Source organism: Lissotriton helveticus, chromosome 1_1 (genome assembly GCF_964261635.1).
Source record: "Lissotriton helveticus chromosome 1_1, aLisHel1.1, whole genome shotgun sequence".
Lineage (NCBI taxonomy): Eukaryota > Metazoa > Chordata > Amphibia > Caudata > Salamandridae > Lissotriton > Lissotriton helveticus.
This window is the reverse complement of record NC_136057.1, coordinates 1,297,985,077-1,298,012,093: the sequence shown is the minus strand read 5'-3', so window position 1 is coordinate 1,298,012,093 and position 27,017 is coordinate 1,297,985,077. Positions and strand designations below refer to the sequence as shown.

Sequence of the window (27,017 nt, the reverse complement as noted above, 5' to 3'; positions counted from 1 at the left end):
CCAGCTCGATGAAGCGCCAGACCCAGGCGCTAGGTGACGCTGAGAACACTGATGCACTGCCGGCATGGGCGAGTAGCATAGGCTCCAACACTCCTATTCGGCATATTCTGGGGTGACGTTCACCATCAGTGTGTCGTGGCCCCGCTTCACGGTCATGGTGAGGTTTTGCTGAGTCCGTACAGCATCGTAGATGTCTTCAGCTGTTTTCACCGTCTGCCCGTTGATCCCCAGTACAATGTCTCCAGCTTTCACACCAGCCTGATGGGCAGGTGAGCCAAGGATGAGCTTGTGGATGAGAACTCCATGGGTCACATCTGGGAACGACGAGTCACGAAGACGAAGTTCACCCAAAATACTAGGACTCAGGGCCAGCATCATCACTCCAATGTAGCGCCGCTTCTCAGACGGACCGAACCAGGAGCCAGATTGACAAGGGGTCCACCCGAATTCCCAAAATCAATGGCGGCATCCGTCTGAATGTACTGGATGTCACATCCAGACAGCCCCAGCTCCAGGCCCCCGCGCTGCATCGAGCTCACGATCCCAGAGGTAATGGTGTTCTGCAGCGCAAAGGGGCTGCCCATGGCCACCACAAACTCGCCCTGCCGCACATCTGATGAGCGGCCCAGCGGCAACGTCGGAAGGGGGCGCTTGGCATTGATTTTAATGGCAGCTATGTCTGCCACCTGGTCCACATCGCGTACAACAGCATCGTACATTTCCCCGTTGGCCAGCTTCACGCGCACTCTTCTTTTGTTGGCCACCACATGTGCGTTGGTCACAATGAGTCCGTCCTTGGAGACCACAAATCCAGACCCATTGGAGAGGGGTACTTCACGTTCAGAAAAGGGGTGCCTGCCCAGGATCTCGATGTAGACCACCGCCGGCGCCGTCCTCTCCACCACGTCTGCGATGAAGTTGTACTTGTGCCGGGGCCCAGGGGGGGCGGCGGGGGGCACGGTGACCCCGGGGGAGGGGCCCTCGGCGGGGATGGGCTTGGCCGTGCTGAGCTCGGGGAGCGGGAGGCCCCCGCCAGGCCTCAGGTCTCCCCTCAGCAGCAGGAGCCCCAGCCCCGCCCCCGCGGCGCCCCCCAGGACCGAGTTACCTCTGTATTCCTATACGTCAAGCCTGTTACCATTTATACACAATCATCCCTCAGTAATAAGAGCTTTATGGAAACACTTGTGAGTCACATTGACATCAATGGTAATTCGCTGCCACGATCTTCGTCACAACAAACACTCTTAGGATGAATTTTGCCTAGTAAAAGCAAACAGAATTCTTCCAGTCAAAAGTGGTGGGAATTTGAAAATCACTTAGCAAACCCCATAATGATGTGGTAAATCAATCAATCAAGCACCCAGATACCCTTAGGGGTGACAGTATTGTGCTTTACAAATGCTGTTTGATTGATGGATATCATAATTTATATCCATCGTATCCATTTTAGGACATCCTCATCTACCATCCTTCAGCCATTACTCTTCATCCACCATCCCTTGTCCATCTATCATTCCTCATCCTCGTCCATCTTCTCTCATCCATCATCCCACAACACTTATCCTTCCTCATCATCATTCCTCATCCATAAATCCTCGTCTCTGTTCCTCGTCTATCACCCATCATCTCTCCGCCATCAGTTTTCATATGTCTCTCTTCACCAATCTTCCCTCCTCCTTACTTCAAGGGTGAGGAATAACATGGAGAAATAAAGGAATAACATGGAGAAATGAAGGAATAACATGGAGTAATTAGGAATAACATGGAGAAATTAAGGAATAATAGGGAGAATATAAGGTGTCCCATCATTGACAGATAGCTGTCCATCTCAGAGCATCCTCGTTGTTATTTCTCCCACCCCCTCCGAAGCCTCTACTAGTGATGAGTGAGTATGGTGATGCTTTTCCTTGTGCCCAACAGAGGCAAGCATTCCACGCTGGGAATTACTTCTCTAAACAGGGACGCGAAAGACCAGCTTTACCATATTTATTTTGTGTATGTAACATACTGTACAATCAACAGATGAGAGAGGCATTTTACTCATGCCCTTAGCATTGTATGACACTTTTGTTCTTATTCCCATCTGACTAAAAACACACTTACATTTCTTAATAGTTTTACATCACCTCGCTCAGCATTAATGTTGTCTTACAATGTTCTGGAAGCCCTTTAATATAACTTTGTGATCTACCAATGCAGAGCAGGTTTTACGGATTCCAGTATGAAAATGTTGACTACTTTAGAAGCAAATGTTAATTGAAGTGCCTTAGATCGTTCAGTATTTTTAAAGAATTTCAATTTACTTTCTAAAAGCATGTCATGAAATAATTTTAAAATTACAGAAAGTGAGCACATTTACTACAGCATATAAACAGATAATTGAAGGCATTGAATGCGGTTTCATTCTGGACACAACTATTAGTACCACCACCTTCACTTATCGCTAGAGGAGGTGGGAAGTAGGACGAGTGATGAATAACAGCTGAGGCACAGAGAAAGAAATGAGGTATGAATGAAGGATAATGTGGAATTATGGATGAGTGATGCTGGAAGAGGAATAAGGGATGGGGAATGATACACGATTTGTATAGCACGGCTAATCACCTGTGAATGGTGTCTTGGTGGTGTCCATGGGCACGGGGAGATTAACTGATGTGCCCAGAATCGCAGGGTGTGGAGCCGACACCGAGCTCAGAAGTCGGCAGCTCTGGCCATTACAACACACGGGATGATGACGGAGGAATGGTGGATGAGTGATTATGGATGAAGAACAAAAAGTGATGGCTAAGGGATGAGGAAAGATGGATGAGAAATGAGGGACAAGATCAGCATGTCTTAAAATGGATGTCATATTTACGGTATGCACTACCAACTCGATAATTTGTTGAGTATTGATACACCAGTGGTTGCCTTTACGTCCCCAGCATAGACCAAAGCTCTTTGTGCTTTCTCTACTGTGACACATTGCAGCAACCAAAGTTGCAGTGCTGCGTTTCCTGACAGTGAGAGAGAAGGAGAGTGTTATATTTAGCCTGTCTCTTTTCTGCTCATGGGATTTCACTGTGACTCACATGATGTCACCACTAGAATGTTTGGTGACATCATGTAGTGTTGCTGGCTTAGCCTAGGCTCAACTGGCAGTTGGCATCAGGCAGGCTGAGTGACAAGGAGGTCACTCCTGGTGGGTCTTTCATTATTACCATCTTGAAGACTTGACTTGCAACTATCTTTAATAAAGAAACCATAATAATACACCCGGCTCAAGGCTTCTATTTACAACAGAGAGCTCCCTATGTACAGAGATATGGCACTATCCTGCTCCCTCCCTAGCACTAGTGAAGAGTCAGGTGACTGAGAGCCACACAGGCATCTTTGCGCCGTAGTGGAAAGGTGTCTGTGTGAGTCTAGCATAGGTTTTGTAGTGGAAAGGTAGCCTTCTGTACAAAATACTATGCTAAGACTCATTTTAAAACTTTTCCTACTTTGGATGTGTGCTGTTCAGTGCAGCACACTTTCAAAGTTGGACAAGTTAGGAGAAATAAAAGCATTTCTCCTTTTAACACCTGTTTCAAAGTGGCTTTCATTTTAGGTGCAAGGCCCGGTCTACTATTGTTAGTCGATAGAGTTGGCTGCATAGGAATGTCCATGTACCACTCACCTTGATTCAGAGTAACACCCCTTGTTGGGATTCAGTGCTGTCTTGTTCCTTTGACTAGTCCAAAGGTGGCAGGGTCTCTATACCTGTCCTGCTACTTCCGTAAACCTAGTTTGTTACTAGGGTTCCCGGTTTTATAGTATGGTAACATTTATGTCTGTATTTAACTATATATTTATTTCTTACTCATCTTTATTTATCCATATTTACTTTACATTCTGTTACAAAAATAAGATTACAAGTTGTGTATTTCCACATTTATTTCACCATTAATCGCACACTTACTCCTGAGGTCTTCCTCCCATAAGCAGTCATACTTCTTGCAACAATTTACTCCTATGAAAACATTAGCATTATAAGACAAATATTTCTGCACATTTGCAGTTAAGGAAATCCTTTGCCTTTTTCGACTTCCCGTGCAGCCCATCTGCATATATATTGGCTAGCAGCCACGACTGATAGCACAGTCACTGAAAAAAAGACCTACTCTCTGTATTTTCCCATTTTCAAAATAAATATGTATATATAAAAATCCGTAAAACTTCAGGATGCGGATTTTCCATTGTTCCTGGTGGGTACCGCATGATTACTTGAGCTCATGGTTTTGTAAGGCTGATCCACGTTAGTTTAAAGATGACCACTGACTATTTAAATGAGCCTCATTAATTTTGGTTGTATGTAATGTATTTCATTAGGCTATCCTGAAAATCTGGAAAATGCTAAACATCCTTACTCACCACTAGGGTCTAGAAAACAAGGCATCCTCAAGGAATGAATAAAAGGCTTGAGAATGTTAATCTTTTAAAACAGTTGTGCTATAGCGTTTGTATCTAACTCCAGTCTTTACTCTAAGCAAAAAGTTATGGCCCATCACTGTCAATCTTCTGATTTCAGAACGATGCCTATGCATCCATGCGTAAATCCCAAGCTCACTACAACCAGCGTTGCGAAGACCTAGAGAAAGCAAAGCAACTGAGCGCTAAGGCAGAGGAAGAGTATTACCAAGTGAGCGGGGGGATGCCCGGCACCTCCAGCAAGCAGCGGGACCGGCGGCGGAGGGCCCTGGAGGAAGCGCAAACCAAGGTACGCGAGTTCCCGAGGAGCTGTAAATATGGCAGCTATGGACACCTGTGGGAATGTTGGGAACAAAGACTACAAGGAAAAGTATGTTTGGAAGAAAAATGTAAAAGCTATACGAGTATCTGACTAAAGAAAGCACAATATGAGAATGCGACAAGAAGCTGTATAAAGTAGGACCTCTCCATTTCAAAAAATAATCTAAGATTGTATAAAGAATAAAATATTGAGTGCTTGGAACCAGAGCAGACCATGGCTAAGAAAGGCTTGAGGATACTGGAAAAGTTTGGCCCAAAACAATTGACAATAATGGTGTAAGGACTCAATAAGCAACCTTTTCTTTTACAGTTGTATCTAACAATATTGGGACTATGGACCGAGGTCCTATGCACACCTGCAAAATACCAGGTTGGGCCCAGGACACGGATCTTACATTTGCATAGTCAATGTAATGTAAAGTAACATCCAGGGGACCCACTCTGTAGGGTAAATCCTAATAAATGTTCTTGAGTTCATTTTCAAGGATGCCTGGTTCCCAGGCTTAGTCTAGGGGAAGGTGCATAAGAAAAAAAACAATAATAGCATTGATTCTGAGTATTCCATGCTTGTCTTTAATTTTTATATTTGCTTTACATTGAGTATTTTTCGGGCAATCTTTAATGTTTAGCCTTAAAAGCTGGTCTGCAGCTGGATATAAATCTCCACTCCTAACCTACTACCCTTGCAGGCTCAGGAAGCAGAGGTCTCTTACAGGACATATGTAGTGGAGGCTAACGCTCGCCGGCAGGACTTGGAGAAGGCCAAGGAAAGGATTGTATCCCACATCCGAAAACTCATTTACCAGGGGGACCAGGTGCTGAAAGAGGTAAGTAGATGCATGTTGTTCAGAAGCTGTCAGGGTGATCATCTGCTGCAAGAGGTAAGGTGCTTTGAAGGAGCTGAAAAAGGATAAGAGACCACGTAGAAATGTTGATTCTTTACCCCTGACGAGATGAGAAAAGTGGGTTAACTTACGAGTTGATCAAATATTGGAAAAACTGTCCTGCGATGTAATGTGGAGAAACTTGTAATTTTTTTTTAAATGAATGTGCACATTAGATTCTGTTTTTCTATGTTTTATTTAGGTAACATTGAACCTATTCAACCTGCAGCAGAAGCACTCTGAAAAAATTCCAACCAAGTACCACAGTTTAGCAGAGAGCTGCAAACCCTACGATGTGGGCGAGAAATACTTGTCGTTCATCCAGGAGCTGCCTAAAAAAGAGATCCCTGTTGAAATCTTTGAGTTTGAAGAGTTTTCCCCATCAGAGAGAAGGTAAACGCAGACAATATTTTTTTTCGTATGTAACTTTAAGAATAATCTGTGTGATCCTAGATTATATTGTGCATTGAATCTGCATTTGCTCATGAAAGGTAATTTCACCTTTTTCCCCCAGAAAGGAATCAAATCCCTTCTGTGTTAACTGCACAGTGACAGACTGGAGTAGTACAGCTTTTTGTATATCCTTTAACACCCACCATCACCCGCCAGGTACTTTTCTGGCACAAGTTCCTGCCAGTCACTGCATGGAATGTCCTAATGGGACAGTAACAGCCATCCTGTTACGTAATACAATCCTACTTTAGCTAAAAAAAAGTTTTAAAAATTGAGGAGTTGGACAAATTCAGTCCTCGCACATAAGCCTTTGTGACTGATTCACTGAGTCATTTACATTTGTAAGCTTTAGTTCCACATGCAAATGGCTCAATTTGTGAACGCAGAGTATGTATAATAGGTTAATTTGCACTAGGAAATCATTTCACTTTTGCTCAATATTACCCCAATATGGAGTATTATTCCATATTCGGGTGTAATGTGGGCAATGGACAACAATGTTTTCCTGGTAAGTCTGGAACCACCATAAACTAGGGAATATAGGGGTATTCTCATATATTTCTAGAATGCCTTCTCACTGTTAATGTGTTCCTGTGAAGGGTAAGAATTAAACTCTGTCCATGGTGGGAACATCTTCAAAATTGGTGGAAGGTCATCATCATCATCATCATGGTGGAAGGTATTTATGCACTGGGAGGAGAAAAAAATGTCAAGAAATGGTATCATAGTTTCAGTCGATGATACTTCAGGATGTGTATTTGTACAGAATGCAAACCTACAAATGCAGAAATGCCTCAGCATTGACGCAAATCATATTTCTGGAAACAAATTTATGATTAAAGAACTACCACTTAAATAACGAGTGCCTAAACCACGAAGGTTAAACAACGACATAGCTTTCCAGGGTGCATTTCTGGAACACTTTGTGAGTGTGTGTAATTTGTAAATGTGTACCCATGCAAAGTGCTACAGGTTTACAAATTCCCCTGTGAATTGGGCACTAGACAACTTTGGCCAACTTAAATGTGTTCCTGTAACAAAGAATGCTGTGCAATATGAAGGATTTAGGGAACTCCACCTCAGCAAACACACAATAACTACAATTTCCTCCATTTTCTATGTGGGAGTACATCATTTGTGGTACACACCTGTTTTTGGGAGATCAAACATTTTGCAACATTTATCTTCAGGAGAAATGTCCTGAGTAAGTAAATGCAAAGCTTGAGATCATGTGATGACTTCTTGTGCCTGAAAAAGTGTGAAGGAAATAAGGCGACCCCATAACCCAGGCAGACCTCTTAAGCAGTCAAGTTATGTCTCCAACTGCAATTTGTTCTTACATATTTGGGGAATAAATATGGTCCTTTTCAAATAGAAAATAATTCATTTCTTGTTGTTCTACTACTCCTAGGCCCTCACCTGCTGGGAGAAGAAAATACGGTCCAATGACAACTCTGTCCTCCTCTGGGGATGACCTCTCTAGCAGCTCAGAAGACCCAATTGCAAGAAACCTGGTTGCCAACAGCGATCTAAGTATGTAGATTGCCTTATATAATTGCCTTATATCATGCACATTTTAAAAAGACTTGCCTCTAGGTGCTTCCAATTTTTGGCATGTAAGGGATGAGGCACGAAAAGAGCTAAAGTGGTTTGTCCAGGTCAAGCCATTTGGTGAAAACTGGGAGATGTGAACTCATGTTCCCAGGTTCCAAAGTCTGAAATTTAGTCTCTACTTTGCATCCTCGTCTTAGGGTATGTGTCACTGCTCATTAGAGATTTCATCATTCCAAGAGTTCAATTTCTAGGATTTCTTCCAGTGTTCGACGAGCGGGATGATCCTGTTTGGGGGTGTGTCGTCCCCCTTAACAACAAGCAGACAGTGCTGAGAAACACCATCACAGTAGCAGGCTATTCTACGAGTCAACCTAACCTAAAACTTTAGCCACATGGCCCTTTGACCTTCGCATATGGGTGTTGGGGATGCTGCCGCAGGGTCAAGGGGAAACCCACAACAGTAGGCATCACTTTGCTAACTGAACTGGACTGGAGCAGGGTCAAGATGGATTTGCAAATGGGTGATTCCAAACTGGGGTGGCGTAGTGAGCAAAAGTACGATGGATTTAACCCAGATCTTGTGACTGGGTGGGGATGTTTGATTCATTGAGCATTCCATTCATCATTTGTTGCCGAAGCACTTTTCACCTTAAGTGGGATGGGTATGTCCAGACGTGGGTCACTTGCTCACTGTGCCCCTGGATTCAACCTAGCCTGACTGATGATGAGGGGTGTTACCCAGAAGATAAGGGGGTGGCCGTGCACTGCGTTACGTTATTCTTGATTACGGCGTTTGCCGTGCTCCTATGGATACTCCCCGCTCAGGAGTATAGAAATCTACATAGATAGCACTGGCACAGTGATGTGCAAGTGTCTCCTAGGGCACTGGTACTTATGTGCTGAAGAAACAGCTAAGATATCTTCAATAAACTTTATTGAAAAAAAACTTTATTGAAGATATCTTAGCTGTTTCTTCAGCACATAAGTACCAGTGCCCTAGGAGACACTTGCACATCACTGTGCCAGTGCTATCTATGGGTGTTACCCAGAAGCCAGTCCCAGGATGCTTGTTTCCAGTCCAGGGGGGACCCGGTTTGACAGTTTGGGCTGGACTGTTCCCATGAGGAGCAGGGTCAAGACTGATTTGCACATGGCTGGGTCGAAACTGGGGTGGCGTAGTGAGCAAAAGAACAATGGCTTAACCCATATCTCTCGACTGGGGTGAATGTTGGATTCACTCAGCATTGTATCCATCATTTGTTGCCACAGAACTGTGCTAACTGAGGCAACAAGCAGCACTGTAGACAGACATTACCCTTGGGTTCTTCAGTAGACACGTGATAAATTCAGAAACCCACTACCAGCAAGCATCACTCTGCCATCTGAGACTACCACGAATGCTAAAGAAACGTACCCATGCACTAGAGCCGACCTCAAAAATCTCCAAGCTTGTAGCAGGTATCTCCTCGACATACAAACAGAGGTGTTAGGGGTGGTTCAAAAAACGTGGACCTCACAAGTTATGGTGCCCCATTCTTATAGGAAAGCAGACAACAAGCACATGTCACATTGCCAATCCAAGTATACCAGCACCAAGAGACCATGTAAATGGAAGATGTTGCACTATACAAGAACAGCCTAACATAAAGTCACGGTTAATTCAATTTTTAATCACAATTCATTTGAGTGAATGTCTATGATTTACACTGCTTTTAATGTGAATGTTCCCCTTACTTGTAAGTGCTACCAACAAAATACACATATGACCCTCTGTATTGCATTGCTGCGGGAATCGCCACGCCTCCAGCTAGCCAGACCACAAAATAACTCGTAATCTGGCAGGAGGCCGGCGGTGTGGGAGCGGAGCAGTGGTGTGGCGGCCTGCTCCCACACTGCCAAACTCATAATCAGGCCCTTAGTCGGTAACAGTACACATAGGCTACGGCAATTTGTTTCCATTTTTATCAACATGCATTTCAACAAAATTGGCACTTCACAAGTTCATCTAGATTGGAATCTTTTATGATATGACTTTTTCATTCAAAATTAGTTGAATTCTGTGGTATTTGTCATTGTCATTCAGACACAACAGAACCTCGCTGCATTGTTCTTGACAACCCCTGGATTTTCTTATCAAGCTCTTTTGCTTCCCTGAACCTTCCTGCTCGGCAAATACAAATGTTAACTATCTGCTGCAATAGGAATAACCACGCTGTGGTATAAATAGTGCAATCGTTTTAAAATACAGAAAACTGCTGCATATTGTGCTATGAGTGAGTCACAGCAGCTCAATAATGCATTATACATTTATTGGTGTTTATTAGGATGCATGTGCCACTTGCAGACTGCTTCAGAGTGGAGTGACCGTTCTCTACGCCATACTTCAGTGCCATTCATTGATGCATTTATTAAACCTTGTAGAGTTACACCTACGCTTGGGTGTAAAGCTCCGCTTGTGTGCCATTAAGTAAGTCTAAGCAGAAATGTTTACAGTTGGGGACATGGACATGTACCACTCAAATATGACCAAAAAGGCATCCCTTAAATACCCATGGCTTGTATGGCACATGATTTACTTCAAGCCTTGGCTGACATGAGTTTATGCTTGTTTGGGCTGTAATACTCTGAGTAGAGGTGAGTGTAACATTTATGAAACCAACTGGCTTACTCTTCTCTAGACATGTTTTTGTATGATCCACCTGCTGCCTTTTCTTTATTTCTCCATTCACTCCCTCACTCTGTAGCAGATATTCCCCATTTTCCACCTACTCCCCCATGACAGGGCAACAACTGCGCCTGAAACTTCGAGTAATGTGTATACTTTCATACGCAAGTATCTTCCATATCTTTTAGATATTTCTTTGATAATGGCAATGTTTCTAATATACCTAACTCTTTACATATTTCCATCTGAACCTGTTCCTGGGTGCCCACTGTGAGTTCTTCGTTGGCAGAGGGGTTAGGCAGGCAGGTTGTTTCATTTCTTTCTGGTGATTAGTTAAAGTCTTGTTCTTCTTTACCAGTTTTGGCCCCGATCCTGTTGGTGTAGAGGATTTGTTGAAATACTGGTTCCATGGGCTGGATTATAGTTTTCTCATTTAAAAAGGATCTTGATCCCAATTCTGTTCACAGGTGTGAATCTTGGTGCTGTAACATGCTGGTTTAGTTTTGATGTTTTCCCTCAGCTTGAAAATGCTGCCATTTGTTTTTGAGAATTGGCTTTCAACAGGCGGTTTTAACTGATGTGCAAAAATCGCCTTGGATGTGACACTACTGCTGGTATGATGCTAATAAGACCATTGTTTCAGAAAGAAATTAAATAAGAACTTTTGACAACAGTCCTCGCCTTGTTTTATAGAACACAATAGAAGGATTCTGGAATTGCACTGTGCCATATTCACCCTCTGGTCTCGTCTTTGTGCCCATGCATGCCCGTCTTTTAGTACGGCCACATTCCACATTGTTGCAGGCAGCATTATAGCTTTTACTTCACTGGGCTTCCAACTGTTTTATTAATATTGCTCTCTCTTGATTTTAGCCAATATTCTAACAGCATTAGAAAAGCTACTAGGCTCACGTCCAAAAAGTTTTGCATTAAATAAAACTGTCAAAATAATTGTTTAATCATGAAACATGATGAACGGCATTTCATTTTCCTAAAAAATGTAAATAAAATGAGGCCTACTCCCTTCGCTCTCTTGTGTAGACATTACACTTGGCTGTCGGTAGTAGCTACTTGCCAGGCCCCCATATTATTGAACAGCATTATCAGCCATCAGCCATTACAGCCTGCCTGACCATTTTATAAGACTACATTATATGCCAACCCTCATAAAAGTACATCTTGTTCTCAAGAGACGGGATACTTCTCTGTGGGCTGAAAATCAACTATGTCCATTTGTCATTATGCAGGTACTTGGAGGACTAAATAAAACTTGTAAATCAGACAGTCATAGACTACATAAATTCGGAATGTTGGTTGTGTCTCAGCCAGTCATTTTCTACCCAGGAAATTCCTAGCTCGAACCGGAGACAAGCCTCATTTCAGTTTCAACCCACATATTACTATGCCTTCATCTCCATCAGCTTTCTGTGAAAATTACAAAGTGCTAAGAAAGAACTAGTGTGTTCTCCTAGTGAACAGAATGTGCCTGCAATAGGAGACATGCTGCTGTAGAATACAGATTTAAAATCATGAATCCCCTCATTGGTTTTTAAATTCAGCATGCTCCATTGGCAAGGCTTTAACAGTTGGCATTCCAGGCACATGGTGTCACAGAGAACCTTCTTTTTTGTCATGAATATAGAATGATAGCATTCTAGTTGCTCACTAGAATGCTGTGTTGAAGCTAGAGTTGAACACAAGGAATTACCTGACAGCCAGCTGCTGTTGTAAGTGCATGGTTTACTCAGCATGTCAAACAGTTTTCTGAAATAGAAGTGGAAGATGTCTGTGTATTTACAGAAAGTGTGTCCTCATTTTAGCTTCTGGGCCACTAGTCATAATTTCCATTAGACAATCATGAGAGAACACTATTTTCTCTCAACCATGATTTATCAAATCCCAGTAGAGAATTTTCATATGATGAAGTCAACTTATAATTCACAACAATTCCTAAATTTAGTATGGCACCATGACAAATTATTGTATTAACTAACTAAAGTCTGCTATCACTATTTCTGTACCCTCCGGTCTGACCTACAAAGCCAAACCTTTACTGCACTGTATCTTAGTAGGACAAAATGGCAGAGCCTTGTCACAGAAAAAATCCCAACAGGTATGCATGTTGTAACCTTCAATCTAAATGATACCATTAAAAACATACCGTGTTAAAAAAAAATGGGAATTAGAACCTCTGTTTAAAGGGTTTGGTTAACAATTGCAATATGATCCAAAGGGGGAGTTTACTGGTAGTTATTGACAGGGGTGTAATAAGCCTATGAGCTTAGCCTGGGCCCTCATGCTCCATCTCAGTCAATAACTACCAGGATTGCCTTCCACTTTGATAATATTGCTTAAATATTCCCCACAGCGTGCATGACTGTAGTGGTACAATATATCATTGAAGGTGGCAAAAGTACTCTTCCCATTGCAGGAAATGTGCTTGATGTAATGTATGTGTTTCTCAATAAGATAATCTTCACTCACTTTAACCTTGTTGTGACAGATGTCCGAAAATCCCTCTGCAGCGACACAGAAAGTATTGGCGGAAGCAGCGAATCTCGATCCCTTGATTCACCCACATCAAGCCCAGGTACCTTGTGCACGATATGGCGCCCATGCATTCCTTATACTTTTGAGACCTGACAGAGAGGACGTTTTGGACCACCTTCATTTGTAAGAATAACATAATGATGATTTACTCAGTATATTATATTAAGAGGGTCCTCTTCCTTTTTAAATAATAGGATTTCTTATTACCAAACTCAAGGGCACTTATTTTAATACACTTCTAATGGTGAAACCCCCAAGGCTAACTCATGACCTACAAAACGCATTGAGCTCAAGCGAGGTACACCTTGATTATCATTTTGGGCATCCCTTGAGAAATCTAACTATTGTTTGTAGTCCGTTTTCTTCCAGTAAAGCCTGGAAGGGCTGGCTCAAAACTTTACCAGCAACACAATTTAAAACCACAAACTACTAGAGATATATTCAGTGAATGCATCAAAAGCAGATCTGGCATGCGGGACTTACCACTAACTTTTCATTTTGGAAAATGGTTTGATGTGTAGTTTCTTGAAACACACATACACAATTTCTGTAATATTACCATGGCATATTCTTGCCAGTATTCAAAGTATTGACTGTCATCTTTGTTTAGGACTAATGGCCCGAACGTTACCGAAGGCCACGTCTACAGGCACAATGTCTTCGGACGACCTAGAAGACAAAGAGTCCCCTCAGTCGTATGAAAATGGTGAGCAGCATGTATGATTATTGCGTTTAATAAGCAAAAAAGACAGTATTTAGGAAAATTGAGGTAAAAAAAATAGCAATTTCCTTCCATAAAATCTATTTATTTCCCCATGTCATGTGAATAATTTAACATTGTCGGCCTGTGCTTAGATGGCTTCTCCACAGCGGGTGCCGAGTTCCTGCCTTATTCATCTCAGCTAATGTTATATATTTATATAGATGTTGGAAACATGTCAAGACACAGAGGGAGCTAAACCACTGTAAAATGGACATTGAATTCACAAGATTATATGTACAGCTCATCCCATAATCTGAATTGTTTCTTTCAGTTTAAAAATGTTAAATAATTTGTGTCTCCACTTGCAGGGTCTAGTCAGTCACTCTCTAACACTTACATGGAAACACTGTACAACCTTCTGGACTGTGCACGTTTCCACATTCATCAATACCATGACAATAACAACCTCTGCATGAAGGTGTTGAATGTCAGTGGTGTCGCATAGCTCAAAAGCTGTCCTGTTGATAACCTCAACGGAAGGCCATCACCTTTCTGAATCTCAGCCACTCTCAAACTGGAATCTGTGTCCTCCCCCTCGATCCTGCCCTCAATATTAAACTAGCTCCCACTTTTATCCCATAATCACATACCCTAACCTCTGATCCATCGTTTCAAAATCTTAGGTATTACCCTGAGCTATTCACTTATTCTCAAAGTCCATATTGACAAAACCTATACGGGATATCTCTTTCATTTTCAACTCTGACTAAAACCAAACCTCTCATTCAGTTTCTCATTCTTGACTTTTGTTCTTCAGCCCAAGCCTCAGTCACCTTCAGACTGGACTACTCTAACGCTGGCCAAATTACTTTTCCGACCGTTCTCTCTATCCTATGCAAGCTGTATTTCACTGCACTGGATGCTTAACTTGGTTGTATGATGGAACCATGCATGCAATTACCACCCATGCCTTTACAACGAAAAGTTTTACTACACATACATATATAGACATATATATATATATATAGTTATATATATATATATATATATATATAAATATATTTGAATACATAGATGCATACGTGTATATGTATGTATATGCATAGCACCTTCCCACCCAAAAATCCCTACCCACCCTAAACCCTAAAAGTACCTTTACCACCCAAAAATTCCTACACAACCTAAACCCAAAAACCCCTTAGCACCCAAAAACCCATACCCACTATAAACCCTAAAAACGCCCTTGCCACCAAAAATCCCATACACAACCTAAACCCCAAAAATGCCCTCAACACCCAAAAACACATACCCACCCTAAAAATGCCCTCAAAACCCAGAAACATGCACCAACCCCAAACCTTTAAAACCCATACCCACCCTAAACCCTAAAAATGTGCTTACCACCCAAAAACCCATACCAACCCTAAAAAATCCCTTACCACCCACAAACCCATACCCACCCTAAAAATGCCCTTATCACCCCAATACTCATATCCACCCTTAACCCTAAAAATGCCATTGTCACCCAAAAATTCTTACGTACCATAAACCCTAAAAATGCCCTTACTACCCAAAAAACCTATACCCACCCTAAATCCTAAAAACCCCTTACCACACAAAAATCCATACCCACCCTAAAAAATACCCTTACCACCCAAAAACTCATACCCACCCTAAAAACACCCTAGCCACCCAAAAATTCCTACGCGCCCTAAACACTAAAAATGCCCTTACTATCCAAAATCCTATACCCACACTAAACCCTTAAAAAACACTATGGACATATTTACAAGAACTGACGCATCGGCATCGATGCGTCAGATTTCTTGCGGCTGCCACACATACCCTAACAACACTATGGATGCGCTGTATTCACAACACAGTGCTCCATTGCGCAAGGATTTTCGGATGCATCAGAAATTCTGATGCATGTTTAGAAGCTAAAGTGACGCATTGCTGGACGCAACTCCAGCAATGCGTCAGAACACAGAGGCGAGTCCCATGTTAAAAGCCCTGTGTCAATCCTTATGCCTGGTTTGAGGAGGCGTAGGGATTTTGATGCAGTCAAGTTGTAGAGTGACGCAGTGAAAAGTTGTCAATTTCAGTGCATTAGTTCTACATGGCTTTTAACACAGGAACGCTTACACTGCATACATTATACCTGGCTCAGGTATAATGTGACGCAGGCCTCTACAAACTTATGCATTGAGTCCAATGCATCAGTTTGTAAATATGGAGCAGTGTGGAGCACTGATTGCACAGGTGCTGCATAAAAAAAAATTACGCTACAGCAGTGCCAGCTCCTTGTAAATATGTCCATAAATATATATATATGTATATATATAAAAAACAATACTTGCCTGTACTTACCTGTAAAACGTTTAGCACGCATATGCCTTTAACATTCATGCCTTTACAAAATTAAAATAGATAATACTTTAAAAACCTTTATCACCCATATGCCTTTATCATTCATGCCTTTAGAACGAAGTTCGTTGCAAATGCATATACTCATGGTACAGGCATTTTCGTGCTAAAGGCATGCGTGCTAAAGGCATGTGTGGCAAAGGCATATGTGTGGGAATGGCTTCGTGGTAATGGTCACACATGGTTATGACCACGTTATATTGGCTGTTTTCCACTTAACATAAGTTTTCGAGTAATTTGACCATGTTTCCCAAGCCTTACAAAATATTAATTGGACCCCTATCAAACCTGGTCTCTAAACGTACCATCTCAGATGAGCCTCTTACGACCCTTAGTAAAAATGCTGTAAGAATTTTCAGTCCACTTTTTAAAAAGTGAAACATCTCTGCTGAGAAATTTCTTGCTGCTACCCCTAGAATTTAGAATTCTCTATTTCCTTGGGAATCTCTCTTGATCCCAATTTACTTTCTGACAACTACAACAAGCATTTACAATGCAACGGTTTCGCCTTTGCCAAAGTTAGAGCTATTGGCATTGTAAATGACAATATTTTTATTTATGTGTTGGTTTTGAAAACAGATAAATAAATGGCATTGTCATTTACATTGCCAACAGCTTAATCTCTTGCAAATGTAAGACCTATTGTACCCTACTGGATTTCACTGAAGAAATTCAGAGTCTGGTCTGCAGGTGTCACGTGACAGATGCCCAATTGACAGCTGAGGGGGTTAAATCGTGCTGGGGTGGCACATTAAGGCAACGCTTGCTGAAAGCACTACACTACCCTACTGGAGTGTCAGGCTTTTTGGACATGGTCCACTCACTCATCTTGAAACAGGAAGCTCGCCACCAGTTCCACAAAAAATACCGTCATTAAATCTTTCCTTTTTAAGGGTTGGACATTTCAGTTGGCGTCTGCTCTCAGTCACGCTCGTCTTGTCGCCCATTGTCAATCACGCGCCTCTCTGTGCCTGGCTGTCAAGTGCCGGCGCCATTGTGGTAAATAAATAATTAATTACCGGTTCTATTTTTCAGGATACTCATATAAACAGATAGCTCAATAAATAAGAGTCAGGATTCGAGGTATCTTGAGTCACAGGCTTTAATCAGACATAAAGGACAGGAACAGGACAGCCTGTACGGGAAGGGAATGAAGGCAGCTGCCGGGGGCAGGGAAAATGTCAGGATCGCTGTATCATATTAACAGTACATGATATATATACATTTCATTTACAATAGCATTCAATACAGTAGGCGTAGCAGTAGGCGTGGTTCGTAGCAGTCACGAAAGATAAGAGCAAAATGGGTGTAACAAGAGGCGTGTACAGGGCGTATACATAGACATGTGATGTAAACGTAACAGAATATGTCATAAACGGGGCGGGAACATGGAGGGGGCTACCTGAGCAGCTGGGACCTCTAACCTAGTGGTGCGCGCAAACGGGCAATGACGTGTTACCAGGGAGAACTGGGGGCTATGACTTCTGCGCTAGAAGAGGAGACTAAAGTCTGGAGTGTCAGAGCGACATGTTCCTAAGGCATATCTGGTATCTGGTGTTTAGGGTACATGTTGATAAAGTCCAAAAGTTATCAGGGCAAAGGCTACTTGATACTAAGACTGATGCATGCATAATTCTACATGTAGTGCGGGTGCGAGGAATATTCTATGAATATTAATACAGTATTTCTCTTACATGGAGACATAAAGGCTAGACCATGACGGAAACTATTGATGTGATTCAGTAGCTCAGGAATGCAGAGAAGGAGGGCTGGACTGATAACTAGAAGCATAACATACTCTTGGCAGACTGGGAGGCAGAGTCAGGCCGGGCCGGGCACTGCGAGGCATAAAGTAAGCGAAGGGTCAGGGATGCAGGTGGGGGCTGTATCGCTCCTCGGAGAGGGTTCAGGAGACAGGAGCTGAATCTGAGTCCGGGCCCTTTTGAGGCCTAGAAACGGGGACAATTCAATGAATTAACGTGTACACTGTGAAATGTGGCAACGTAGGTTTACATAAGCCTAATATTCGTTGCTTTCATGAAGACTGGAAACTGGCATACTAGAGATGGACACAACTGTAATTGCATCTTTAATCGATCAGAGGGGAATACATGCATATCGATCATGCACATATAACATAAGATGGGGAACACGTAGGCACATACAACATGGCAAAATTTACTTTTCCACATTTCCTCCTTGTGCCCTACGTTTCCATCAGGAAACATCAATATTCATGATACCATCTATCATTTCATATAGCATCATTTGCTCGTCTCGAATTGTCTTGGAACGGGATTTAGGACTAGGAATACAAGAGGTAGCACAAATGCCGCAAATCGCAGGGCCACATTGTATACAGAGGCAGCAACTGAATATGATCATTACTGCAATACCTAGGAATGACAATACTTTCCATCCCCAGGCAGATATAATACTCCAGAGCCAACCGGACCATGTCCAGGTGCCTGGATTCTGGTGTAACTGATGGGCAATTTTATGAAGTCTGGTTATAGCTGAATAAACAGACGGCGCGTTATTAGGAATGAAAATACAGCAACTAGATCCGATGACTCTACATGCTCCTCCTCTATCGGCCAGTATGACGTCAAGAACGAGACGATTTTGGAGCACGACAAATCTCATAGCAGATTGCTCTTCAGTTAAGTTACCTAGAGCAGAAGTAGTCTCATTCACTACTGCTTCAAGGGTTCTGGTTAACCTACGGATTAGCTTACTATTCTGGATAGGTCCTATAAAGAAGAAGAAACCTTTATTGAAGTCTTGATACTGTTCTAGAGTAGTTTCAGTTTGATCGACAATTGGGGACTCGATCTCCCTTCTATGTCTGACGTGTACTAGATGTGTGTTTCTGTAATAATCAGATGGGGCTAGAAAAACTGGTGGCAGTAGGAAGGCAATGTAACATGTTCCATCCCAATCGAGGGGCAGACGGACATATGCGGTCTGACCACAAACAAAATAAGAATGACGTGAGGCTTTGAAAATAGATTTCCCACTGTCACTATACTTGACAGTAGTAGTACAATCACTATGTCCTACATGTGCGGAACCATTCTTTCTGACACATAATTCGCCTTTGACTGGTAGTACTGAAATAGCAGGCAAATCTGGAGTAGTATCAGACTGAACATTCAGGACCATAAAATTCGAAGAATAATTACCTAAATCATATACTTCATTTTCTAGATCTAACCCTGTTCTATGGGAAAGACCTTCCTTGTCTGGAAAACATGTTCTATTCAGAAGGGACATATCATTGGAGGATGACGTTAAAGTGGACCATGCTCCACACGAACCATTATGTGAAAATGGATAAGGAAAGAGTGGCAGAACTCCCTTCGGTGTCTGGAAAGGGGGGAGTCGACCACACACCCAACAATTAGTGGCATTGCTGGTCTGGTGTGAATAGTGTAACATTCTGATGAATGTATTATTTCGCATAGCAAGACGATAGGATAGCTCGTGAGGAGGCAGATCACTAAATGTGTGCCCTACTGTAGCATTAGAAAACTTATTTACATGTGAAATTGGAAAACATAAATATAAAGCATAACTTGTGCAGGTAACCATTAGACTCAAGAGTAACAAAAAGGATAAAACAATAATACGTTTTATAGAGTTTTGACTAACTCTCTCACTGTGGGGGTCTATCTCATACATGTCAGGAACCTGTCTAACCGTTTCACCCGAGAGGGACTTAGACAATTAAACTGGCTGACTTATTTTACTAGACCGAAGTTTCAGTTTATACTCCTGTTGCGGAGTTTCCTCTAACAGGGGAGGCTTGAGTTCAGAGTCTGTTTTTAGGCAGTCTGTAGGAATGAGGCAGTCCTTTGCAAAAGTCTTTTCACGAACTCCATGGAATTTCTTGATGTGGGACAGGTGGACCCATCCCTTCCTGCCCTCTAACTTCACGGCGGTCCTTGTTGTTAACAAGACGAGACGGGGCTCCTTCCAACGGGGCTCCAGCAGACTTGAACGATCAAAATTCCGCACAAATACCAGGTCGCCTGGAATGACCTCATGCGGTTTAACCTCGGTGTTGTCTGGAAATGCGGCGGCAACCTGTGAACGACAAGAGTGTAGGGCAGACATCAAGGAAGCTAGGTAATCTGTCAGCATATTACTGGAAACATCTGTAATACTGCGGGGTCTAGGTGTACCCCACATGTTTGGGGGGCGGCCGAATACGACCTCATACGGGGACAGACCTGATCTGGAATGTGCAACCATCCTCATAAAAAACAAAGCAACTGGCAGGGCTACTAGCCAGTCCACACCTTTCTCTTTACATATTTTTGCAAGGCGGATTTTCAACGTCTGATTATGTCTCTCTACGAGACCGGCTGCTTCAGGATGGCGCACACAATGGAACTTCCACTGGTACCCTAACAGAAGGGAAACATGTTTCATAAGCTCAGATGAGAATGGCTGGCCGTTATCTGAATACACGACCCTAGGGAGTCCATAGCGGGGAAAGAATTCACGAACCAACTGCCTGGCAGTGGTCGCGGCTGTGTAATCTGGGACTGGATATGCTTCTGTCCACCTGGACAAAGCGCATACAACTACGAGGACATACTTGAAACCTCGACATCGCTCCATCTGAATATAATCCATCTGGAGGACTTCAAAAGGGTGGTCAGGAGGTTGGAATCCCCCTTGTTCCACCGGGACACTTTTACCTGGATTGAACTGACAACATATCATACAGGTGCGGACTTTCTGCTTGGCTGCAGCTCGTAAATGCTTATTGAACCAAAGGTTCTGAATACTGTCTAACATAGCTTTTTCTCCTAGATGTGCTGGACTATGTGCGGTATTGATAATGACTTGAACCATAGAGTCGGGGAGAAACCATGTGGCTTTTCCCTTCGTCAACCATCCTTGATCTGTCTGGACCCCTCCTTGTTCGGACCATTTCTTGATCTCTTCGGGAGTAGCATGTGACTGTATGTCTATGACATCTTGTGTAGGGTCCTTAACTGTCATACATGTAGTTGAATCTGGAGTGAGTGTCTGTGTCGTGTTAACTGGAATGTCTGGGGTCTGAGCTGTAAGCTTGGCTGTTCGATCTGCTAGATCGTTACCTTGGGAAATGATGTCAGTAACTTTTGTATGTGCCTTGCACTTCATGATAGCAATAGCTGTCGGTAAATGTATTGCATCTAACAGAGCTTGGATGAGGAGACCATGCTGAATCTTGGTTCCATGAGAAGTCATGAAACCTCTCTCCTGCCAGAGCACTCCAAAGTCGTGTACGACTCCGAATGCGTAACGTGAATCTGTATATATGTTTACTTTCAGGTTCTTGGCACGTATGCAGGCTTGGGTCAGAGCGACTAGCTCTGCTGCTTGAGCAGACAGGGTGTCAATACGATGTGTTTCTATAACTTCGGTTTCAGTAGTCACTGCATACGCGGCTACTAGTTCTCCTGTACTAGTTCTCATACATGAACCATCCACATAAAGTGTCAGGTCGGGATTAGGTAATGCAATGTCTGTCAGGTCTTGTCTTGGCTTGGTCATAGTGTTAACTACTTCCACACAGTCATGTGTGGCTGAATTTGAAATAACTGATGGTAACAGTCTAGCAGGATTTAGAATGTTGCAGCGTCTGATTTCTATGTGTGGCTGGAATAGTGTCAATTCGTAACCTGTTAAACGTGCAATTGTCAAGTGCTGAGTCTGTGTTCGGTTTAAAAGAACTTCTACGGAGTGTGGAACTTGTACTGTCAGGGAGTGTCCTAATACTATGGAATCACTTTGTCTGATAGCTAGAGCTGTGGCTGCAACTGACTTGAGGCACGCAGGCAGAGCCTGGGCTACTGGATCTAATGTGCTCGAAAAATAAGCACAAGGCTTGTACTGTCCTGCTTGATCTTGTGTAAGAACAGATAATGCAGTACCATCACGTTCTGTGACAAAAAGTGTGAAAGGCTTACTGTAGTTCGGTGTTGCTAGAACAGGTGCTTGGCATAAGGCTTTCTTTAACTCATTAAAAACAAGTGTATGTTCCTGGGTCCAAGGGAGGACAGTCGACACGGCTGCCTCCTGTGTCGTTAACTGTATCAGTGGCTTGGCTAGAAATGCATACTGAGGAATCCATTGTCTGCAATAAGAAGTGAGGCCAATAAAAGCTCGTACCTCCTTCTGTGTCTTGGGCTGTGGAAGACTCGCTATTAGCTGGATACGGTCTGGTGTCAACTGCCTACCCCACTTGGACAGCAAGTGTCCTAAGTATACCACTTGCTGGACACAGAATTGTAATTTGGAAGGAGACACCTTGTGCCCCTGCTCGGCCAGAAAATACAGAACTGTAAGTGACGCTCGCTCGCAGTCACGTTCAGAACGGGCTGTGATCAGTAGATCATCGACATACTGGAGCAGGGCAGTGTCAGTTGGCATGTGAATATTGTCTAGTTGTCTCTTAAGTGCTTGACTGTAAATACTAGGACTTTCTGTGAAACCTTGAGGAGCTCATGTGAATTTATAGCTTCTTCCATTTAAACAAAAACCGAAAAGGTACTGGCTGTCTGGATGAATGGGGACACTGAAAAATGCGTTCTTGAGATCGATAACAGTGAAGAACGTAGCTTCGGAATCAATGGCTGTCAATAGGGATGAAATATCTGGGACTACTGGGTACTGAGGTATGATACATTTATTAAGTTCTCGAAGGTCAATCACTAATCGATATACTGGAGGTGCATTTGGATCAGTATGTTTCATGACTGGAATGATAGGAGAATTACATACATTGGAGTCAGTTTCTACAACCACTCCTTGAGCAATAAGCTCGTCAATAATTTTGGATAAGGCTGCTACAGCCTCAGGTGGCAATCTGTACTGTCTGATTCGTGGCAAAACTATACCTTGCTTGAGAGTCACACGATGGGGTGTGATGTGCATACATCCTACATCAGTTGGACCTTGCGCCCATAGATGCTGTGGTACATTCAATAATCTTGGATCAAAATCACGTAATACATAATTACCTTTAAAGTCGCGTAAAAACAATCGGACTCCTTCTGGGGAACAGCATATAACTGCTCCTAATTCTTTTAACGTCTTGATGCCTAACACATTTTCGGGACATGCTTTCGTGAGTAACAAATCAGTAGTTCGGGACAATGGACCAACTTCCAGAGTAACTGGTTTTGAAATTTCATTAACAATCGGTTCCTGAAAATCCAAGGGAAACATTTCTAGAGCCTGAGAGCAGAGCCCCTGGAACTTCGTCATGACTGATAGTAGTCCTACTTGCCCCTGTATCAATCAAAAACTTTCTGTCTTTCCCTAACACTTGACTGTGTACATAGGGACCCTCTTGATCTACAGGTATCTCGATGAGAGGCAAGCCTACCTCCCTCTCTAGGCTGTTTCATGAATACTGTTGATACTCTGGATACTCTGACTGGGCATACTGGTACATCTGCTGTGTAACATGCTGTGTTGCAGCGATAGGCTGCGGCACTGGAACTGTCTGTTGTGCATTCTGTGGTGACTGAGAAGTCTGTGAAACTTGTTCTTGTCTAGGCGGACGTGGTCTTTCTTTAGTTTTACCAGTAGCTATGTTGTGTTTCAGAACTGCACACTCGTTTATAAAATGGCCTTGCTGTTTACAGTAATTGCAAGTCCCTTTAACGGGAGCTGCAGGATGACTGGCTTGATTCGGACCCCTCTTCTGACTGTTTTGTGGAACAGATTGTGCAACTAATACTTTCATTTTCGTGTCTTTCATACGTCTCCTTTCGTGTTCTTGCTCTTCCCTGATTCTGTTCTGGTGATACTGGAGCATCTGTAACATCTGGGACGGAGTATTAGCTTGCCAACTACTTTCGACTTTCAAAACTCGATTTTTAACTTGTGGACTTGAATTCTCAACTAGTTTGGTAACAAAAAGATGAGGGTATGATTCACTACTCGTCTTCAGACCACTGTTAATAATGAAACATTTTTCAAATCTAGAATAAAAATCACTAGTGTCTTCGTCTAGTTTCTGTTTACAAGCTGAGATGGCATCACAATCTTCCTTTTTCGTGGCTAGTAACCTTGGCAAAACCTGTATCAATAACTCGGGCAATTCTTTAACTTTACCCCCTAGACCGGTACCTGGTACTCGTGAATTATCTTCAGCTTCTAGAGCTGTCCAATCTATCTTTTTCTCTCCCACCTCCCATTCTTTTTCCTTGAGTTTTTCATATACCGCTGCAGGCAACAGGACCTTTAACATTTTAATGATATCAGGATACGTGTATTCTCCCATACGGAGCATGTCTTTTAATTCTCGATGGAACCCTGCTGGATCTTTGTCGTGACAGGGGATTAACTTCTTCATCTCTAAGAGTTCCATCTTGGTGATAGGGGTGTAAACAAATACTCGTTCTAGATCACCACCCGTCGTCCTAACTGGGTGTACTTCTCGTAACGGATGCTGTCTATCTATGTACAATGATTTACTTTCTGGAGGTGAGACATGAACAAAATGCGGATTCAGGAACGTTCTATATTTGTGGCGCTGTTCTAGAATGATTCTAATTAAATCGGTACCTAGACCTCTCCATCTATACTGGAGTAACTCGTTCAGAACATCATGTAACGGACCTGGATCAGAATGTTGTCCCTCATACAGTGTAATGAGGTGCTGGATCATATACATACCCACCAGTCGCTGCTCGGCTGGGGGCAGTTTCAGAAACATTTGTGCCACTATTTCGTCTGGAAAAGTGGTAGAATCAGTAGTCCATCGGACTGCTGATCGGACTAGTTCTTGTTCATGCATGGTACTAAGTTCACTATAACCGATTCGTGATTTCAGAATGTGATCGGTAGCTTGAAATACTTGTTCGAGAGAGCCTTGTTCTGGTGCTGGAGGAGGGAAAACTTTCTTGTGTTCTAGGCGTAAATGTCGGTCGGGAAGTCTAGTTCTACCTACATACGCTATTCTGGAGGGATTCTCGCTGTCTACCTCTTCAGTATCAGAGGCGTCTTCTTTCTCGGTTGCTTGTAATGCTTCTCGTTTCTCGTGTAACTTTATTATTTCCCTACGTATTTTCTTGTACATACTCTCTATACAGTTCTCGGTCTTGTGTCTTCCCTCGGCTATATGGTCACTCCATTTGGTCAGGACTTTCATTTCTTCCGGATCTTTTTCCGGATAATCTTGTTCTCTTATTAAACAATTAATTAAAAACTTTAAAAGCATGAGCTGAATCTCGACTTTTCTTTGAGTCATGGCCTCGCCTATACTTCCTGGATCTGCTCCTGTACGGATGAAACGATATATTCTGTCTAGATAACCTTTCATATTCGGCAGGGTGTCCAAATATTCGGTCACCCGTCTTACACGCAGTGAATATATGACCATATTATCATCACCTGGGACTGGATCATAACGGCATTCGGTAAGGGCTCGCTTGATATCGGCAACGGACTGATGCTTGGGCGAACGCTGTAACGCTCGGGCATGTAGCTCGATTAATGTCACACGTCTGTGCTGAGGCGGGGTTCCAGGAGGACTTCCCCCCGAGGCCCCTTGACTAGAATCGTCGATGGGTATTGTACGGGCTGGGAGAGTGACTGATGTAGCGGATACATGTACTGTAGGCTGGACCGGGGGTACCGTAACAGGTGCTGCAACGGGTGCCCCGGTGGCTGGAGGAACAGGAATTACATTATTTACAGGAGCTGGCGGAGCAGGATTGGCATATTCTGGGACTGTGTCGTCCAAATAGGACGAGAGGAAAATATCAGCTGCGGTTGGTTTGTGACGTAGCTTAATCGGAACTAATGGCGGCGGGAAATTACATGGTGCTTCCGGGGTTGCTTTAGGCAAGCCCTCGGCAAGAAGAGGATACATACCCTTAATAAGGGCATTTCTCTGTCTGTCTGACTGTTCGGCTTTAACTCGTTCACCTACTTCGATTAATTCCCTTTCTTGGGCTCTTTCTGAGGATTCCCTACTTAATTCTGTTTTTCTGATTTCTTTTTCGGTTCTTTTATGAGATTCTTTGCGCCATAATTCGATGGCATCTTTCTGGGACTGTCTGGATTTCTTTTTCCATAATGCTTCTTCTACTCGCATGATGCACTCGGCATCCCATGTACCTGATACGGGCCATCTATATTTCTCTTCTAATTCCTTGGTGTACTCCACCCATAAGTCTAAGTACAATATGGCACTTAAGCCATGCTTGTGATACATAAAATGTCCTGGACTGTCCCTAGGCGGGACAGGAACTGCTTCCTCTAACAATCCTTTTCTAGTTTTTAACTGACGTAATTTCGAGAATAGAGGCATGACTTAGGCTGGAATCTGGACACAATACAATACACAATAAACACAATAATAACTTGAAAAACAAATCACTCATACCACGACATTGAAAACACATGAAATAACATTTAAAATAACAGTTCGGACAGAATATCACCTGGAATACTGAAAACAGAACACATGAATTTCTCGAGAACAGAACTTACTGGAATGACTAGATGCACTGCTAAAACAGTACGAAACTTACCGGTCTCATAAAGAGACACGTCAGGACCCGCATCCACCTAGGTGGACACTTCGTGTTGGATCTGTGTACCCAAACCCACGGACCAGAGACAAATTAATTGACCCTGTCTAGATACTACCCCAGCAACGGTACTCACCGGGCAGCAAGAACGGAAGGCCTCGGACTGGACTGGACTGCTACGACGACGGGCTACGAACTTCGGACTTCAGTTACAGGTGGGCCTCCGGATACCTCGGACCTTGGACTCTCGGCTTGGGCTCTGGTCGGGACTCGCCGCGTTCCTCCACCGCCTCGTCTGGACGCTGGACCGCAACCTCCGTCTCCTCCGTGGGCCTGAGGGATACTTGAAGCAGAAATATCTGCACGTGCACGGTATGGTTCCGTCACGGCTGCAGAGGATCAGGGGGCCTGCGTGGCTTCTCCGGCGCGTGGGGAAAGGGCAAGTCCCTATTCGGGCGCCA

The 27,017-nt window shown here is 43.2% G+C and overlaps 1 protein-coding gene and 1 pseudogene across 4 annotated transcripts in view; one reads left to right on the top strand and one right to left on the bottom strand.

The window, feature by feature from the left end:
* GMIP (GEM interacting protein) overlaps window positions 1–27,017 on the top strand; it is a 320,436-nt gene that overhangs the window by 232,283 nt on the left and 61,136 nt on the right. For all 4 annotated transcript variants that reach the window (XM_078681149.1, XM_078681159.1, XM_078681167.1 and 1 more), the window contains 6 exons: window positions 4,550–4,738; window positions 5,460–5,597; window positions 5,857–6,047; window positions 7,519–7,640; window positions 12,830–12,916; window positions 13,487–13,582. In XM_078681149.1, coding sequence (XP_078537275.1) covers window positions 4,550–4,738; window positions 5,460–5,597; window positions 5,857–6,047; window positions 7,519–7,640; window positions 12,830–12,916; window positions 13,487–13,582 — 823 coding nt within the window. The remainder of the gene's footprint in view (window positions 1–4,549; window positions 4,739–5,459; window positions 5,598–5,856; window positions 6,048–7,518; window positions 7,641–12,829; window positions 12,917–13,486; window positions 13,583–27,017) is intronic.
* LOC144823040 (serine protease HTRA2, mitochondrial pseudogene) lies at window positions 2–862 on the bottom strand (annotated as a pseudogene).